Source organism: Exophiala xenobiotica, assembly GCF_000835505.1.
Source record: "Exophiala xenobiotica strain CBS 118157 unplaced genomic scaffold supercont1.4, whole genome shotgun sequence".
NCBI lineage: Eukaryota > Fungi > Ascomycota > Eurotiomycetes > Chaetothyriales > Herpotrichiellaceae > Exophiala > Exophiala xenobiotica.
The window spans coordinates 3,306,547-3,324,290 of NW_013562491.1; the positions used below are offsets into that span (position 1 = coordinate 3,306,547).

At 51.9% G+C, this 17,744-nt stretch overlaps 6 protein-coding genes across 6 annotated transcripts; all 6 read left to right on the forward strand.

Moving 5' to 3' along the window:
• Positions 1-363: 363 nt before the first annotated feature.
• Positions 364-2,217, forward strand: PV05_07409 (uncharacterized protein; the record flags this gene model as incomplete). The annotated part of the gene is made up of 5 exons (XM_013460231.1): positions 364-726; positions 777-1,431; positions 1,482-1,620; positions 1,672-1,883; positions 1,939-2,217. 5 exons carry the CDS (start codon positions 364-366, stop codon positions 2,178-2,180), a joined length of 1,611 nt encoding a protein of 536 aa, XP_013315685.1. The 3' UTR covers positions 2,181-2,217.
• A 469-nt stretch (positions 2,218-2,686) lies between these two features.
• Positions 2,687-4,612, forward strand: PV05_07410 (uncharacterized protein; the record flags this gene model as incomplete). Its single annotated transcript, XM_013460232.1, has 1 exon — positions 2,687-4,612. One exon carries the CDS (start codon positions 2,687-2,689, stop codon positions 4,610-4,612), a length of 1,926 nt encoding a protein of 641 aa, XP_013315686.1.
• Positions 4,613-5,517: 905 nt separating this feature from the next.
• PV05_07411 (uncharacterized protein) lies at positions 5,518-6,443 on the forward strand (the record flags this gene model as incomplete). Its single annotated transcript, XM_013460233.1, has 2 exons — positions 5,518-6,153; positions 6,300-6,443. The coding sequence occupies 2 exons, from the start codon at positions 5,518-5,520 to the stop codon at positions 6,441-6,443; spliced, it is 780 nt and encodes a 259-aa protein (XP_013315687.1).
• A 2,843-nt stretch (positions 6,444-9,286) lies between these two features.
• On the forward strand, positions 9,287-10,035 carry PV05_07412 (uncharacterized protein; the record flags this gene model as incomplete). The annotated part of the gene is made up of 4 exons (XM_013460234.1): positions 9,287-9,688; positions 9,738-9,785; positions 9,837-9,869; positions 9,922-10,035. 4 exons carry the CDS (start codon positions 9,287-9,289, stop codon positions 10,033-10,035), a joined length of 597 nt encoding a protein of 198 aa, XP_013315688.1.
• An 824-nt stretch (positions 10,036-10,859) lies between these two features.
• On the forward strand, positions 10,860-13,458 carry PV05_07413 (uncharacterized protein). The gene is made up of 2 exons (XM_013460235.1): positions 10,860-11,227; positions 11,406-13,458. The coding sequence occupies exon 2, from the start codon at positions 11,435-11,437 to the stop codon at positions 13,019-13,021; it is 1,587 nt and encodes a 528-aa protein (XP_013315689.1). The 5' UTR covers positions 10,860-11,227; positions 11,406-11,434; the 3' UTR covers positions 13,022-13,458.
• An 856-nt stretch (positions 13,459-14,314) lies between these two features.
• Positions 14,315-17,647, forward strand: PV05_07414 (uncharacterized protein). The gene is made up of 2 exons (XM_013460236.1): positions 14,315-16,777; positions 16,883-17,647. Exons 1-2 carry the CDS (start codon positions 14,618-14,620, stop codon positions 16,994-16,996), a joined length of 2,274 nt encoding a protein of 757 aa, XP_013315690.1. The 5' UTR covers positions 14,315-14,617; the 3' UTR covers positions 16,997-17,647.
• The last annotated feature ends 97 nt before the right edge of the window (positions 17,648-17,744 follow it).

Here is a 17,744-nt window from a genome sequence, read left to right on the forward strand (position 1 = left end):
ACGCTTCATTGCCCAAAGTAGTATCGATCGTCCGCCGTCGGCTAACACCTCGTGCTGAACCATGGGGTGCAAGCGCCATACCTCAGTTCCCTCCTCCATTCTGGGGTATACTCCGTCAGGATCAGATTGACAGGGGCAGGATATCGTCCGGATGTGCATCTGTCGCTTGTTTCACTCATATGGCCCAGCCACTTCGGTCGAGCCTCTGCCGAAGGTCTCATTTTGATCATCGAGAGAAATCCAAGACGAGACATATAAGTCGAGTGTTCATACCCCGTGCATCTGGAGATTCAGGACTGGCCGGTGCTGCTTTTAGTGAACCACGACTCGAGCACTGTCTTCGTTGTCTTTCTGCCAGTAGTCATGGCAGGCTCAGACCATATCGCCGAGGACACTACCGCCTCCCCGGAACCAACAAAAACTTCACCCGAGGTGATGGCGGACAAGCATGACATTTCCCAGGTCGAGCGGGTAATGTCCGGTGGAAGTGACATCAAGAAGGACTTCATGAATTATGATCGCGTCGACAAAGACGTCGCCAAGTATGCTGCCAATGAGCATATTGAGATCTCTCAGGAAGAGAACAAGCGCCTGAAGAGGATGATCGACAGACGAGTCCTTGCTATCATGATTCCAACCTATTTCCTTCAAGCACTTGACAAGGGAACAATGTCGTTCGCCTCAATTATGGGCATTCGGGAAGATTTGAATCTCCATGCGCAACAGGTAAGCAAAAGCATCCATTGCTTCCAGTAAAGGCTGACCTTTGGCGGCAGTATTCCTGGTTGACGACCTGTATTTACATTGCAGTCTTGATCGTCGAATACCCAACCAATTGGACCATTCAAAGAGTCCCTATTGGCAAGTATCTCAGCTTGAACATTTGCTTGTGGGGCACCGTCCTTGCGCTGCACGCTGTCGCGCAGAACTTCGCGACGCTTGTGGCATTGAGGACCTTGCTCGGCATCTTTGAGGCTGTCTGCCAGCCTTCCTTCCTGATCATGAGCAGCATGTGGTACAAGCGCGAAGAGCAGGCCGCAACAGTCACATACTGGTACATGATGAATGGCGGGCAACAAATCGTGGGCGGCCTTCTGGCGTACTGCTTCTCGCTCATCCACTCTGGGCCACTCAAGTCGTGGCAAGCGATCTTCATTACCTATGGCTGCTTGTCAGTGCTTTGGGGACTGTTCGTTGGCTGGTGGATGCCTGACTCACCAATGAAAGCAAAGTGCTTCTCGGAGGAGGATAAAACACTCATGGTGCAGCGAGTAAGGAGCAACCAGACGGGGTTGCAGAACAAGAAGTTCAGGCCCGAACAGGTCAAAGAGGCATTTCTGGATCCGCAAACTTGGTGCTATTGTCTGATTCAGATTTGCACAACTCTGCCGACCTCTGGCCTGGGCGCCTTCGCCAACATCATCATCACCGGTAAGATGGCAATCGAGAAGAGAAGTAGATTGGAGTGCTGAATTTGGCAGGATTCGACTTTACCGTTCTTCAGACACAGCTGCTAGCCATGGTGCTAGGTGCATACATCATCATCGTGCTCTTGGGATCGACCTGGCTGATCAAGAAGACCGGCCAGAATTGCTTGGTCATGCTCGTTTTTGTCATTCCGTAAGTCTACTACTGCTTGCGATGCGCGTGTCCCAGCTGACTTTGGAACAGGTCAATTGTCGGAACGATTGTGCTGATGACCGTGCAAAACCATGACCTTGCCACGAAAGTGGGCCTGCTGATCAGCTACTATATCGCGCTCTCATTCTGGGCGGCGCAGACCTTGGGCATGAGTATGATCTCCAGAAATGTTGGAGGACAAACTAAGAAGTCTGTGGTGGTGACTCTCAACTTTGTGGCATGGTGTACAGGCAATGCCATCGGTAAGTGATCATTGTTTACTTTCGGCATTGAGGCGGCTGACCTCGACACTTGTAGGCCCGCAGGTGTTCCTGTCATACGACGCGCCCCGATATTTCATTGCTTTCGCAACGCATATGGGGTGTTATGTCCTCTTGCTGCTGGTGATCATCTTCCTTCGATTCCACCTTAAACGGCAGAATCGGAAGAAGGATGAGCTAGCCTCAGCCGGCATTCCTGAGGCCAAGGACGACAGATTCGTGCACGCCTTTGATGATCTGACTGACAGAGAGAACGCGAATTTCAGGTACATTTATTGATCGTCTGCTGAAATTTAAGGGGGCGACGATGGAGCCGGTGGATGTCTTTCAGAGAAGTCATGCCTGAGCTGGCCACCCTTAAGGACTGTCACTGATGAGGGTATCAAATTCGCCTCCATATGGGTCTGGCCAATGCTTGCCGACTGCGGTGGGCATTGAGCTCGTTGAATGGCCGAGAGTCTTCTCTCGCTCGAGTTATGGGTGTTTGATAGCAAAGAGCGTGGAAGTCTGCCTGGAACACGTAATTGAGCTAGTTATCTCTCACCTAAGATCACGGAAGGCATTGCACTTGTCGTTAGATGTGACGCGAGCCATCTCATAGCCAGTTGTCGTGTTGAGGAAGAAAGATTGGTTGCCCTGGTGACGAGGCTTCAAGGCGGCATCAACACTCGCTGCGGCTCATCATGGCTCAACAGGAATACCATCTTTCCCATCACCAAATTTACCTGTGCTTTGCGCAGGAGCCACTTCACAAAGCTCGGTGCGGTCGACAGTTGTTGATAATGATGTCGACGTCTCCCTCGTCCTCTCCTTCAACGGCAGAAATAATAGAAGGATTTGCATTTCAGCACTCCTCTCCGCTTTCCTTGCGGCAGCAGCCACTGTCATCTCCACCCGCTCCACCATGCAATGATCCCTCGCAAGTTCACGACTACAACTTCTCCGGTGTAGTCTACGATGACACCACTGCTGCTGCAGAGTCAGAAGACCAAGGAGAAGTAGAAGATGAGCAAGAGGAGGAGCTGTTGGACAATGACAGAAGAATCTCCGGATGTTCCTCCATATCTTCATTCCCGGCGTCAATCTCGCAGCGTGTGCCCTCGAAACAAAGTCACTATGACAATCCGCGGACTCCTACGAAACGAGACTCGACTATTTCGCATGGCTTACACAAATCTGGTGGTCGAGACTGTCCGGTGACATCGCCTAGAAGCCTCAGAGAATACCACTCGCCCTTTCGTCATCCCAGCAGCGTCAGGGCTCTCCAGATGAGAGACGAGATCATGAGCGAGACACATAGCGTGCTCAGGCACAGACGTAGTGGCTCACAGGTGTCCTCGTACAGCAACAGAAGCTCTTATTCCGCGCACACCTCTCCTACGAAGCGATCGAGTCGGTCAAATCGGGGATCACCACACAAGGGGACCAGCAATCTCAGAAAAGAGTTTCCACTTGTTCTGTTACATTGCACACTATTACCACCGACCCTCCTGTCGCAATCGACGTCTCATGGGGACACCTTCATAAGTGATTTCCTCCCTGGCGAATACAAACAGAGATGGATCACTCTGCAAGATAAGCTGGTTGAGGACGTCGAGGTCAGAACAAGAGGAATATTGATAGCGCATCCGAGAGAGGACTATGAGCTTCTCGAAGAGCGGCTTCTGGAGAGCTTGGACCTCGAAAGACCTCGGATCAGTCATGACCATTACTTCCCACATGATGGCAGTGGAGGGGATAGTGGCTTTGAAAGTGGCAGCATGACCGGCGACGAAACTGACAATGAGGTACCAAGCGAAGCCAAGTGCCCTGACTGTGGAAGAAGACTGCGCCCAGGTGAGACACCTAGAAAGTGGGAGGTCAAGGTCTTTGCTGCCAATGGACTGATGAGAGCCGGTGCGTGGGCTGCCGCGTGGCAGGAAATGGAGAAAGTGGACGTGGAGGTAAAGGTCTGGCTCCCAGAAGAAGTACGGAGAGATTTGGAAGCGAAAATTGCACTCATCGAGACGAGTCCTCCCGGGAGAGAAGATGCGGATCCTGAGTACGATATCAGTCAGCCTGAGTGTGCAACTACTCGTGAGCAAGAGGTGTATGGCACAAGCGGCAGAGTCAGGAGTCAATCTGAGATCGACGGCTTTTTGGAAGAATCAAAGATACCGCAACAAGCCGCACCCACAGTGTTGCAGCCAGCACCTAAGGAAATGGATCTGACAACCCTGATGCTTGCTTCCATGCGAAAGCTAAGTCAAGACCACCGAAACTTCATCCTAGGCGTGTTGAGCTGCTTGGTATTGTTTTTGGCTTTGGTGGGCCAGAATTCCTCGAGCGGACACGAGCCTGCGTTGGACAGGTCAAACCCAACGCATTTGCCAGAGACCTTGACAACCACAGTCACTACGACAAGCGTCGCGATCGCTACGGCCACCGTCACGACTTCTATCGTTGCTCAGCCGCTTCAGATCCCGTACGCTTCGGAAATCGCAAATTCGTCGGTAAGCGACTGTCCTGAAAGCGTTCTGCGACAGTTGTCGGAGGCAACTTCAGCACCTCTCCATCCTACCTCCATTGATACACAACCATCACTTCCTTCATCAGTTCGAGAGTTTGCATCACCAGAAGCAAGTATCCTGGATGAGACTCCGAATCAATCATCTTCGCAAAAGAAGTTAGAGGCATCTCAAGTACCTGTCAGCGAGCTTTCCAAGGACTAACGAGTGCAGAGGCTGGGACACCAAATCAGCTTGATCATGCAGGATAGAAAGCAGCGAAGAGGCGGGCATATGACTTAGTCGTGGAATGTGATGGACTCATACAAAAGATGCTGGATTGCTCCCTCGCGACTCTACGCCTCAAAGACGCAGTGATCCTGGATGTCGAAATTTGTGTGCGGCTGAACGCTTAAAGCTCAAAGAGCAAGTGGATTCGAAGATGACCCCAACGAGGAAAGCGATAGCCGCCAAACACCAAGGACAGCAGCACGGTCATTCGCCAGTGAAAAAGCACGTTGCCAGCCACGAGGCTTCCAGGCACGAGCTGAAGTTTTAGGCGCATCGTTCCCGCCTGGCCCATGCGCACATTCGGGAATCTCCCTTATCACCAGCATACGCACGCATACCTTAGTGCACCAAATAACATTATCAGCTCACTTCCGCATCAGCTGCGCCGGCCTCGCTCAGAAGAAGACTATACCAATATCGAGTCCATATCCGGCGAGAAGAACTGTCTTTCGCCAGACGCAGCATGTACTCGATGTCAGCTGGGTGTCAGCTACATCACTGGAAAGAGGTTGGGGCAAATCTGTCCCCATAATCTGCCCAAGCGATAAGGCTGAAATTTTCGTCAAGCAACAAATTCCGATTCGTATCTACGAACGAGCCACCCTGGTGTGCAGCGATGATTTGGCCCACGGGCCGCTCTAATATACGACGTGGAAAATATATCTGATGCCAATTCCCAGGAACGTTTTCAAACTGCTCTTTTCAACGCTCGCTGTCTCCTCTGCAAAGCCAAGCCCTAGTGTGTGCGACTCCCAAAGCCATTCCGACGCAATTTACCAGTTGACCAGCAATCTTCTTTGTTCCCTGCATTTAAGAGCACAAGTTGCAAAGAGACTTCCATGGCTCCTTCTCTTCTTGACTTGCCCCCCGAGATTCGGCTTCAGATTTACGCCTTCATCTTCAGCAGTGGGAAGGTCGTAATTGAAGTCGAGGATGACGAAAACAAACCTTGCCTGCTTCCTCGACGTAGCGTTTTCCAAACACAATCCTCGAGGTCGTCTCAGTTATTGCGAGTCAGCAAAGCCATCCTGGCCGAAGCTCGACCCGTGCTGTATGCTAACACGACTTTCCACGTTCTGAACCGAGTGTTTGCTGGGAAATTGCCCATAGCAGTCAGCGATGGCCATGCGTGTGCTGCGCATGTCAAACAGTTGATCTGGCAAGTCGACTGCGACATCATGAAACATTTTTATCCCGAAGACCTTCGGCTAGATCCAGAGGACGTCAGTCGGTGGAGCAGCCTTGAGTTGCGGTGTCGAGCCGATACCTGGCGCAATTCATTCCTCGGGGAATGGTGCGACCGTGAGGCGTTCATCAAAGGACGAGAACACATGATTGCATACGCCCGAGTCTTCCAGGATGTCATGAATAGTCGAACAGGAAACAAGGTCAATTTGATCGAGAATAGAAGTCAACTTGGACGTGGGCGGCTGATCTTGAGACTGACCAGGGACAATTTGATCCACAGGCAGGACGTGAGTGTTAATTCTGCCAACTTCCAAATGCATCAACATGCTGATCTATTAGGAGATCCTCGTCGGTTGATTGACCGCAACCATGACATGACCAACTTGACATTGAGGCCAACATACCTGCGAGACATACAACTACCATACTGTAGTCAGAGGCGAGAAAGACTCTGGTGCTGCTCCTGCCTTATCCATTGACGAAGAGTCGTGGGAGTGACGTACCTATGAAGACGAAGAGGCAGACACTGATCGATGCAACACCAATGGCAGCCCACGGAACAAAGTTTGACAAGTGACATGTTTGTTACTCCTTACAAAGTACACGAGGCGAAGTATCGATTGAGGTAGTGGATTCAACAACAAGATGACCAAATGGGTCGTGGGTCCAGGTTGGAAAAATGATCGCGCTCGGAAGAAGCCGTCGAAGATGCGATCGTCCAGATCCCACTCCAGATTATCACATGAAAATTCGTCATGTTTTCTAGAGAACTTCTCATGGTCTCTGTTACTACGAGTACCCGCACTTGACGATTGCCTCGGTTTGTCTTAGCTCAACTGCTACTTTACAAAAATGCAAGGCTATTTGGGCGATCCGGGGAGCACAAACCCGCATTAGTTCGTGCCAGACAGAACGAAGCCTCGTTGGTTGATGATTGGCGATGGAATGGGAGGTACTTTGTGCTTGGAAGATGTCATCATGAGGGATGAAAGTAGCGTCTGATCAGGAATTCTGAGACCCTTTTCCAAACTCGCCGGACGCAACAATCACCGAACAGCTTTGGCTGATCAGCGCCAGCAATGAGGTCGATGATTAGAGGGGGCTCTACCAAGATACCAGGTACTGGTACTTCAGTGACGCAAGGAGAATCACTGTGCAATCTGCCCCATGATTCGGCACTCCGGATGGATGGACTCTCCACGTTTTCAAAGCTCTCTCCATATCCGGCCCTGCAAGTGATGGGGTCGCCAGCAAGACGGCCCTATCATGAGCTCGGCATCCTCTGCTGGAGAAGTCTCCACGTCACTTGGAGGGGGTGTTTATCATGAGCAAAAGCGCACGAGGAGATTGCCGATCTTTGCAAAGCCAGCTGCATGATTTACGAGTACAAACCATGGTACCATCAGTACGATAGCGCAGGTTCCTCCAAGTCCCTCTCCGCTCGTGGAGGAACTGCCTCTTTGGATCTGGTAGATGATGGTAGGAAGTTGGTTCATGGATCTCTTTCCCTTGGGCGGCGCCATTGGATGGTTTGGCGTGGAGATAGGAAGCAGTGCAGCTACTCTGATCTACCGGCTACAACGGCGTCATCAGCCTGATCGTGACGTGCCATTACTCGTCCTGCCCAGAAGCTATACTGCCTGGTGCTGCCAGAAGAACGCTAACTAGCGACCAAGTACTGGTACATGAGCGTTGTGCCCGTGACTGCTTATCGCGACTTGTGTCTCTGGCGGCGGCATTGTACACTTCTGGCTGTTGCTGCCTTCGCTACCGGCGGATTACTTGTACAATCCCACCATATGAAGGGGGCTTATTGTGCAACAGCCTGCCCTCAACTTGTGTCATTCTAACAACAATCATTACTTCATGCTTCAGCAAGCCACCCTGGAGGGATTCCCGCCAGGGCTTTTATGCGTTTGAAGATTATACTCGTATACCTTCTTCGTATGAGTCGAACCCTTTTTCCAGGGAGCCCATCAAAGCCCATGGGCTAGTCGACCAACGATCGCGATCGTCACCTTTGGACCCTCTGAATGACCTTGTTGGCCGTTCATTGTTTAGCCGCCAACCACCTTACCTTGTTGTGCATGTACCCTGACTTACCCTCCTTGCCTAGCTCGATTGTTGGCATCTACCCCGCAATCGCCGATGATTCTCATTCATTCTCATTGACGGCTTTTCGAGCTACCTGGCTACTTCTTCCTCTCGTACTCGTCACAAAACGTCTACACGAAGCTACCTGACTTCAGCTTGTCCATATGACCACGCATGACACTATCCGCTTGACTAGGCTTGCCAACCACGCACAACAAGCCCTGTTGTATCGCCCTTTCACACCCTGGAGGAGGAGCCCCGCTTCCTTTGTGGCCGCCTCCGCCATGATCCTTTCTCCTCGCCGTTCGCTCTCCTCCCTCCTCCGCCATGGTGAACCCTGGCCCACTGCATGAAGGGGCATGTGCCCTCATCTCCTTCTCCCCCTTCTCCTCCATCCGGCCACCCTCACGCCTCACGAGACGTTGGACCAAAATTGGAGCGTCGCAGAAGCACGTTTCAATCGAGAACGAAGCCAAACAAAGCGAAAAACGACCAGTCTCATTTTCCCTCCTCTTCCCACAGCCCTGCTCTATGGTGGTACTCCTCTTTTCCTTCTTGGTCGCAAGTGCTTCACCTAACTCGACTTACTGCATCGTGGTTTGATGTCAATCCTACTGCACTACCTCAATTCGATCCCGCCAGTCAATCTAGCTCCTTCCTTTTTTGCTTCCGGCTACCCTGCCCTGCCACGGAATGTATGACACTAAAGCTCGACTATGATCAGTGCTGTTCCAGCTACAGCGGAGGAACGAACTAATACTTATGATCAGCACGCCTCTCTGTCACCGTCATGCTTGACAACATTGGCAGGAGAGAAATAAAATACAAAAGAACTTTGCATTACCTGGAACATAGTCGTACCGTCTCTTCGACTTGCTACGACTTCTCTCGTCCGGCCTGGACGTGATTGGCTTTGTCCTGCTGGTCTCACTCCTGCCTGGTCACACCTCGTCCCGTACACATATCTGTGCCGGCCTCTACCTGCTTGTCTTGCCGACTGTTCCAAGAGAGCCCTTCCTCAGTTTAACCTCACCAACGTGCCGCCGCTGTGTGACCTCGATTCCCTGACCCTCATAGCGCACCTGCCTCTGCTAGGAAACTGGTGGCCGTGTGGCTAATCTTGCCCAAGGGGCATTTCTGGACCATTGTCGAGCATGCCGAAGGCATAATTGACCGGCTTCAGTCTCGACTTGTCAGCTACGCTCTCGATACCATGTCGTAAGTATCCTCTTTCTTCGCGCTGCTTTCTATCTTGCTCTAGAAGAGAAGCTCTGGTTGAGCCGGGCTGGTGGATGGCCCCTCTCATTTCCACACCAGCCCTACTCCATGTATAAGCCTGACCTTAGAACCACCAGGAGTCCACCACCACAGAAGCGACAGAAGCAATCACCGCTCAACACGTTGCCTATTACAGCCAACAAAGAGCTATCGGCGGCTCAGACGCCGCTGGCACCCAAGCCAAATACCGAGCCCCTTCAACCATCGTCTCCTCCTAATCCGCGCAAGCGCAGAGCTTCTAGTCCGAAATTGAACACTTTGCCCCCGGGAACGACCTTGCCTCAAACTTCGGAGTCGACATCGACGACTCCCAGCGTTTCTATACCGGCCATGCTTAGCGAGGATACCGGAAAGAAACGGGGTCGGACCAATACGCCCTGGACCGCTCAGGAGGAGCAGCGCTTGAAGCAGATGCGAGACGCGGGTCATGGTTGGAGCGAGATCGCCAAGGTACTGCATCCCTGAAGTGCTAGATCATGCGGCGGCTGACTTATACCAGGCTTTCCCTGCGCGGACTGAAGGCAGCGTCAAGAAGCACTGGTACAAGGTGACTATTGCAATCGTTTTCATTCAGCTCAAGCCATTAACGCACATATAGGATATGCACTACGCAGAATTCGCAGAAGATGAGGTCTAAGAGACTCGTTGGCTTGATCCGCTTCACAACTGACAACCCCTTGCAGACGGCAGCTCTTCGTGAAGCCATCAAAGAGTACGAGGCGAACAAGTGGAAGGTCATCGGGCAGAAGCTCGGCAAGCCAGCAAAGGTACATCCTCTCCACTGTGATCTTGCCTAGTCTCTACTTTTATTAACCGACGTCGCCAGGCATGTGAGCAATACGCCAGGGAGCATTTCAAAAACGGTTGAGTCGACTTTTGAGTACCTGACACACCTTGAAGCGCTGGCGTTGGGGAGGCTATTAAAGTCCATTATAATTTGCTCATGCTACAGGACTGACAGGACGTTTTCTTTGCGGAGGAAGAATACCCTAACGACGGTTCTTGCCAGGACGCCGGGAGGCACGGGACGAGAGCAGGCAAGACTGCCGCCGGTAACAGATTCGCTCGCATAATGAAAGGTGCCGGTATTGAGAATTGTCTGAGGCTGAGAAATCGCCGCTCGAATAACAATTTCGTGTTCCCTAAAGACGAATCGAGCCTGCTCTGGAGCGGCTAGTCAGGCTGGGGTAGCCCAAACATCTCAGAAATCTGTCAACCATGCGATGCTGCGTATGCCAATCACGAGGTGGTCGCCGATTCGTGTTGCCTCAGTTATTTGAAACCACCAAGATTGGCTGGACGCGGTATCCTGGGAGTACTGACTGGTCGTCGTTGGCCAATAGCCCACCTCATGATGTCAACCTTCCACGTCCGCAACTGTGTCGGCTTGCTGATGCTGTCCTTCTTGCAGTTGTGATAGCGGGATGCAGATGCAATTGCATGTCATGCCACTGTTTGTCGTGGAGAATGTTGATGACGATGAAGAAGATGGAAGATCGTCCGAATGTTGATTGGCTGTTATGGAAGAATATATCTCCGTCTTCCGAACTCACCTGCCCGTTATCGTTATCAGCGATTTTCTCCGCAATCCTGCCAAAGTGACGATTTTTTTCTCGAGTCTCTTTTCTTCCTGCGCCCTTCTACTTGCATTGAACTGCGAGTCCAGGATGTGCTCAATGGCAAGTCCTCGAAGCTCGTGGTGACTCATGGAGAGATCCTGTACGTTCATCGTTCCACCTTTCCGTACGCTTCTCCCTTGTCTTGACCGGCCTCTTCTCTCCTCGTGCCACTCACCATAGCCTCGCCGGCTTGCACGTTGCACAACTTTCGTTTGAAGGGGGACTAGAGTCTTGACTCCACCGCTCTTTGTGCCATTCATTGCTACCGTCACTCGGTCTCGGGCCTTTCTGGTTTCATTGGCGACTGCAATCACAATCCCTATCGCCAATAAGCGCGGTTCAGACCGCCCTTGAGTCAAGAATACGCTTGGTATGTACAATCATGGTGCATGAACACCTGTTCGTCCGGTTCCGTCTGCAGCCCCCTACACGTTGGGCATCTGCATGGGAACCCCTCCCTGTTTCTGTTACTGCATTGGCGAAACTCGGTTTTGTGCAGCATGCCAATATGATTGAATGCTGATTCCTGGTCTGTCCTTTCGCCGCAGTTTATCCATCTTCCTCCCGCCTTCTCGTCATGGCCACACAGGCCGATCATTTCGACGCTGAGAAGGCGCCAGTCCAACCACTGCCTCGGCCGACGACCGTCTCTGACTACCGTGCATCTGGCCACCACAGACCTGCTGAACCGTCCTTGACCGCCGGATTGTCTTCGTGGCTGCGATCATTCGAGCACGTCTTGTTGAAGTACAACATTGAGACTCGTGGAATACAACGTGTGGAGGATCATGAGAAACAACGCATTGGGTGGTATGCCTACCTTCAGGTTTTCGTGCTCTGGACTTCGATCAACCTGGCCATCAATAATGTAACCCTGGGCATGTTAGGTCCGGCCGTCTACGAGCTTTCCTTCGCCGACTCGTCCATCTGTGCGGCTTTGGGTGCGCTCCTAGGTTCTCTTCCTGTGGCTTGGATTGCAACGTGGGGACCACTTTCCGGCATCCGCACGATGGTTTGGGGAAGATATGCCATGGGATGGCATCCAAGCAAGTTGATCGTCGTCCTGAACATCATCGTGATGTTGGGCTACTCTCTGCTTGTGTCCATCATCGCCGGCCAAGTGCTTTCGGCAGTCTCTCCGAATGGGTCAATGTCCGTGGTTGTCGGCATTGTCATCGTGGCCGTTATTACTTGGGCTGTCACAACCTTTGGCATCGCCGTCTTCCACTATTACGAACGATTTGCATGGCTTCCACAACTAATCGTCTACTCAATCCTATACGGAGTCTCGGCTAAACACTTTGACTTGAGCAGTCCCAGTGTGGGAGATAGTCGTACCGTCGTCGGCAATCGGTTGTCCTTCTTCTCGATTTGCGTGTCGGCCGCAATCACGTACTCAGGCTTGGGGATGGACTATTTCGTCTACTGGCCGACCACGACCTCCCGCTCAATGATCTTCATCATGACCCTGTTGGGTCTAACACTCTCTTTCACATTTGCATTTGTGTTGGGCGCTGGAGTAGCATCGGGCATTTACAGCAATGAGCTGTACATGGACGCGTGGACCAATTCTCAAGGAGGGTCGGGTTCTGGAGCATTGCTTGTCCAAGCTTATCTGCCGTTGGGTGCTTTTGGCAAGTTCTGTGCGGTTATTGCTGCATTGGGCGGTATCGCCAACATGATACCCCCGACATACTCATCCGGGGTCGACTTTCAGATGCTTAATCGATACTTCGACAAGATTCCTAGAGTCATCTGGAATACCCTCGGTGTCGTCATCTATTTTGTTTGCGCATTGGCCGGACGGAACCACTTGGGAGTCATTTTTACCAATTTTCTGGCATTAATGGGCTATTGGGTCGCGATATGGGTTGCAATCTTGCTTGAAGAATTTCTGATTTTCCGAAAGGTAAAGATGTCGAACTACAATTGGCATGTTTGGAATGATAGACAAAAGCTTCCAATCGGTATTGCGGCTCTCATTGCATTCTTGGTTGGTTGGGCTGGCGCGATCCTTTGCATGGCTCAGGTATGGTATACCGGACCTATTTCTCAGTTGGTGGGAGACTACGGCGCCGACATGGGCAACTATGTTGGCTTCTCTTGGGCGGCATTGGTGTATCCGCCTTTGCGATGGCTTGAGTTGAAAAAATTCAAGAGGTGAGATGACGCGGCGAAGGGAATCGAATCCCCCAACCCGGTGGCCGCTTCCTCAGGCGTTATCGCTTTGCATTCGTAACACGCCCACATAACCTCGCCAAGGAGTCTTGCCCTGCTGTTACGGAGTGCCGGCTTCGACTGTGTTTCAGGCAGATACAATCACGCTTCGGTTGATCACAAGCAAGATAAGGCGACTGAATCAGGATACCAAAGAGTCAAAAATCGTTCGCTATGTCTGTGATCGAGTCGCATATATCCAGTCAAAAACCATGCAGCCTTCAATCATTCTACCGACGCTAGAGGAGATACAATCTTAACTAACATTCGGGCGTTCAGCCACATATGCATATGGACGAGGGTTTGTTTTTGTTGTGCAAAAAGTCTAGGTGCATATCGATTCTCCAGCACTGGTCCGCCAGCGCTCTAAGTTACTTAATCGCCAAGAGAAGGAATCAAATCTCCTAGCTGGTGACACCTAGAGTCTACATCTTCTGCGCCAGCCACGAGGGCGTGACGCTCGATCTGACATATCTCAATCCTCGCATTGGCCGGAAACTCGGTCACGGACGGTCACCAGTGGCTTTGGTACCTGCATCTATCTATTCCGGAGAACTGGAACTGGTCGCGTGTCTGTTTGGAACTTGGGATCAGAAAAGCGTCCTTTCGCCACCAACTAACAATAGTCTCTCCATACACAGCCAGGATGGTGGACTTGGTGTCAAACTTTTCAAGACAAGCGCCCAGGTTTTCACATGGACCTAAGCCTTTTCAAGCCCGGTAAGCTTTCGTTTGGATGGGGACTCGACCGGGCTTGCAGAGTCCGCCCTCGGTTAACGTCCAATGGTCTACTGATCATCCCGCGCTTGTCAAACTTTTTCTGTACCCCTGATCTCAAAATACTGCAAGCCTTCAGGAGAGATGAAGGGTCCTTGCAGTGAGTTCGATCAAAGACCATGAGAAAAGGCACGGGGATATACGAGGTACAGTCTTGTTATTCCAACGAGGGCTGAATTGCCACTTTACTGGTCAACCGAATTACCTAACGGTTTGAGGGATGCAAGCACTGTCAAACACCTGTCAAGGCTGTCAAAGGTTGGTCTTTCTTTTCAAGGTGTAAATCAACCCCATGTGCATGGGACAAATGGTGGTAGGATCGCCCTGATATCGACAGCTTGGGATATCGATGTCTGGTCCACCCCTTGTTTATCTGGCCGACCGGCAAGATTGATTCAAAGCCACCACCTGGCATCCTCGCTTAGCTTCAATGAAACTCTCGCAACATACGAGTGTTTGTGTTGGCAAAGCCAGTTCTGGAACCAGCATGGCCCAACGGAGACCGCAACCATGATGACATTGTCTCCTGCCAGGTGCGCTCCACACACTGACATGGCTGTCTTCCCCGTCACTAAACACCATGTTTAACTAAAACCCCGTTGTTAGCCCGCTGTCCTCCATCTTTCTCTTTTTCCTCAGGGTGGGTTGTCTAAATTCGAGTCTCTCGTTCCATCGACTATCGTTGTTTCCTTGTTGCTGACCTCTCTCACTCGCTTGGGAGGCAGTGCTATTTCTTTAATACTATCTTTATTAATCGGCCTTCACAATGCAGCTTTTCCTGGTCAAGTTGTTTGTTTTCTTGTTTGCCACCAACTTCGCGGCTGAGGCGTACCCTTCTTCTTCATCAAGGACCAGTCAGTCATCCACAGAGTCGACCACGACATCGTGGTATCGTCCTTCTTCCACAACATCGTGGCATAATGCTACGACCACAACAACCACCTCGATAAAGAGCTCGACGTCCACGTCCACAACGACCGAGGTTTTGACGACAGAACTTCCGAAAACGATATCGGATCTTATTTTCCCTACGACTTTCCCTTCCCAGCGGCCGATCCGGCCATGGAACATCCCTTCTGGACGGTGGGGTCTGCCACAGTCACGAACGAACGGCAAGGGGTTGTTGGGTACGATTCCGCAAAATGGACAAGGGGGTGCGCCTAAGTTCCCGGCTTTCATTGGTGCTCCTGGACCTAAGGGCGTATATGGCGGCAGCGGTAGCGGTAGCAGCAGCAGCGGCAGCAATGGTGGCAGCAGCAGCAGTGGCGACAACGGAGGTTCTTCCAACAATGGCGGTTCTTCTTCTGGCTCTAGCTCGGGCAAGGGTGGTTCCACAGGCTCTGGCTCTGACTCTGGCTATGGTGGTTCCTCTGGCGGCAACCGGCCCACAACTTTCCCCTGGGGTTCACGCACAGCTGGCAACACCAATCCATACACAAACCCTCCCAACACAGGCGTTGTCCGAAGCTACAACTTCGTTCTTGAGCGCGGCATCATGGCTCCTGATGGTGTCCAACGAGATGTGATTCTGATCAACGGACAGTTTCCTGGACCTACGATCGAGGCTAATTGGGGCGATACCATCCAGGTTACCGTGGTCAACAAGATTACTGGTCCTGTGGAGGGCACGTCGCTTCATTGGCATGGTCTTTTACAGCAAGGTACACCTTGGCAGGATGGGGTCCCTGGCATCACGCAGTGCCCTATCGCGCCTGGCGATTCATTCACTTATTCTTTCCTTGCTGATCTTTACGGCACTTCGTGGTATCATGCTCACTACTCTGCTCAATACGCTGCTGGTCTCTTCGGTGCCATGGTTGTCCACGGACCTGCAAATGCCGACTATGATGAGGATCTCGGCCCGGTTCTTCTGACCGACTACTACCATGGCGAGTATTACGACCTCGTCGAAGACGTCATGGGCACCGATCTGACCAAGGTGGCACCATATTCCGACAACAACCTGATCAACGGCAAAGGCACATACGACTGCAACCTGGTCAAGAACGGCACCACGTGCACACCCAACGCAGGCTACGCCAAGTTCCAATTCACAAAGGGCGAGAAATATCGACTCCGGCTGATCAATGCCGGTGCTGAAGGTCTGCAGAAATTCAGCATCGACAACCACAAACTCACCGTCATGGCCTACGACTTTGTGCCCATCCAGCCGTACACCACGGAAATCATCACCTTGGGCGTCGGTCAGCGCGCGGACGTCATCGTCGAAGCCACCGGCGGCGCCAGCGATGCCGTCTGGATGCGGTCGGTGATCAGCAACTGCTCGCTGGCCAACCAGCCATACGCCTACGCGATGGTGTACTATCAGAACGCCAACACCAACCTCAAGCCCAACAGCACGGCCTGGACCCATACGACCGACATCTGCGCCAACGACGACCTCAGCAAGACCGTGCCATACTACCAAATCACCCCTCCCAACACGCCGGCCAAGGAAGTGGTTGTCGATATCAACTTCGGCCTCAATTCGACGGGTAATCTCCTCTGGACCATGAACAATTCGACCTTCCGCACCTGTTACAATGACCCTGCCCTGTTCCGTGCACAGGATCTCATCACCTCGCCGAACTCGACATTCGAGTACCCAGAGGAGTGGAATGTGTACGACATGGGCAACGCGAGCAGTATCCGGGTTATTGTCAACAACTTGACGCCAGTCGCCCACCCGATGCACTTGCACGGGCACAACATGTACGTGTTGAGTGAAGGTATGGGTGAATGGGATGGCACAACAGTCAACCCGAGTAATCCCGCACGACGCGATACGCAGATGCTCAGGCCCGCGGCCGCCGACGGGACCCCGGGATATATGGTGATGCAGTTCGACGCGGATAATCCGGGCATGTGGCCTTTCCATTGTCATATCGCGTGGCATGTGAGTGGCGGGTTGTATATTAATATTTTGGTAAGATTTTCGCGCCCCCACGCCCCCGCAAAACATCGCAGTTTACCAAACTGGGTGGCCCCTATAAGAGAGAGTGTGCATGTGCTAACGAGCATGGCGTAATAGGAACGACCAGATGCTATTCCCACGGGGAGGCCGGGCGGCTTCAATGATATGTGTACGGCTTGGGGCCAGTATACAGGGTTGGGACCGATTGATCAGATTGATTCCGGTCTGTAAAAGTCTCTCTGGGAGGGGCAGCACCTAGGTGGGCAGCAGCCCAGGGCAGGGAAAGAGAGAAAACATGAAATGAAAGAGAAAAAGTCTGTTCTTGGTGTACTCCGTTATTGGGTGGACGTGCAATGCAATGCAATGCACGACATACCTTTGACGTCGCTCGGCGTGTTTTGCTACAAACCTCTACGGAGGTACCTAAGGCCGTGGCCTGGTGGCCTGAAAGATCCTGGGTGTTCCAGGGTGGTCGGGCTGGCGTCTACGTCTTGTGCTGGCGTTTTCGTCTCGTGCTGGGCGTCTCAGCAAGCAACACTGTCATGTCATGCCATGCCTGTGTATATGGGACGTGGCCGGACATAGGGGATGGAGTGATCGCCAGAAATGAGATATAATTTACCTCTGGTAGTTTGGCGTTTGATGTATCTCTTGCCGGATATGGCTTGGATATGGATGGATGGCTGGTGTGGGTACGGTGTATCTGTGTCTGGAATAGACTTGACTTGCTTGACTTACATTTGCATATTATGGTGGGGATGGTGATTGAACACGCCCACTTGTGTGAAATGGCGATTTGACGGTATCGAGTACGGAGTGCCGTTGCTTATGTTGTATACTACTTACTACAGTCGTATACAGAGTATAGTAAAGATTGCCCGGCAGCTAACGTATTGTAGCCGAGTGGGGACCCCCAAACGACCACACCATCATCCACCCCCCCTTAACTAAGTACACCTAAGTACTGACTTACTAAGTT

Bases quoted from the DNA above. Each gene is read 5' to 3' on its own strand.
- PV05_07413 (XM_013460235.1), top strand. From the start codon at position 11,435: ATGGCCACACAGGCCGATCATTTCGACGCTGAGAAGGCGCCAGTCCAA.
- PV05_07414 (XM_013460236.1), top strand. From the start codon at position 14,618: ATGCAGCTTTTCCTGGTCAAGTTGTTTGTTTTCTTGTTTGCCACCAAC. The intron at 16,778-16,882 runs GTAAGATTTTCG...ATGGCGTAATAG, and splicing joins GGTTGTATATTAATATTTTG to GAACGACCAGATGCTATTCC.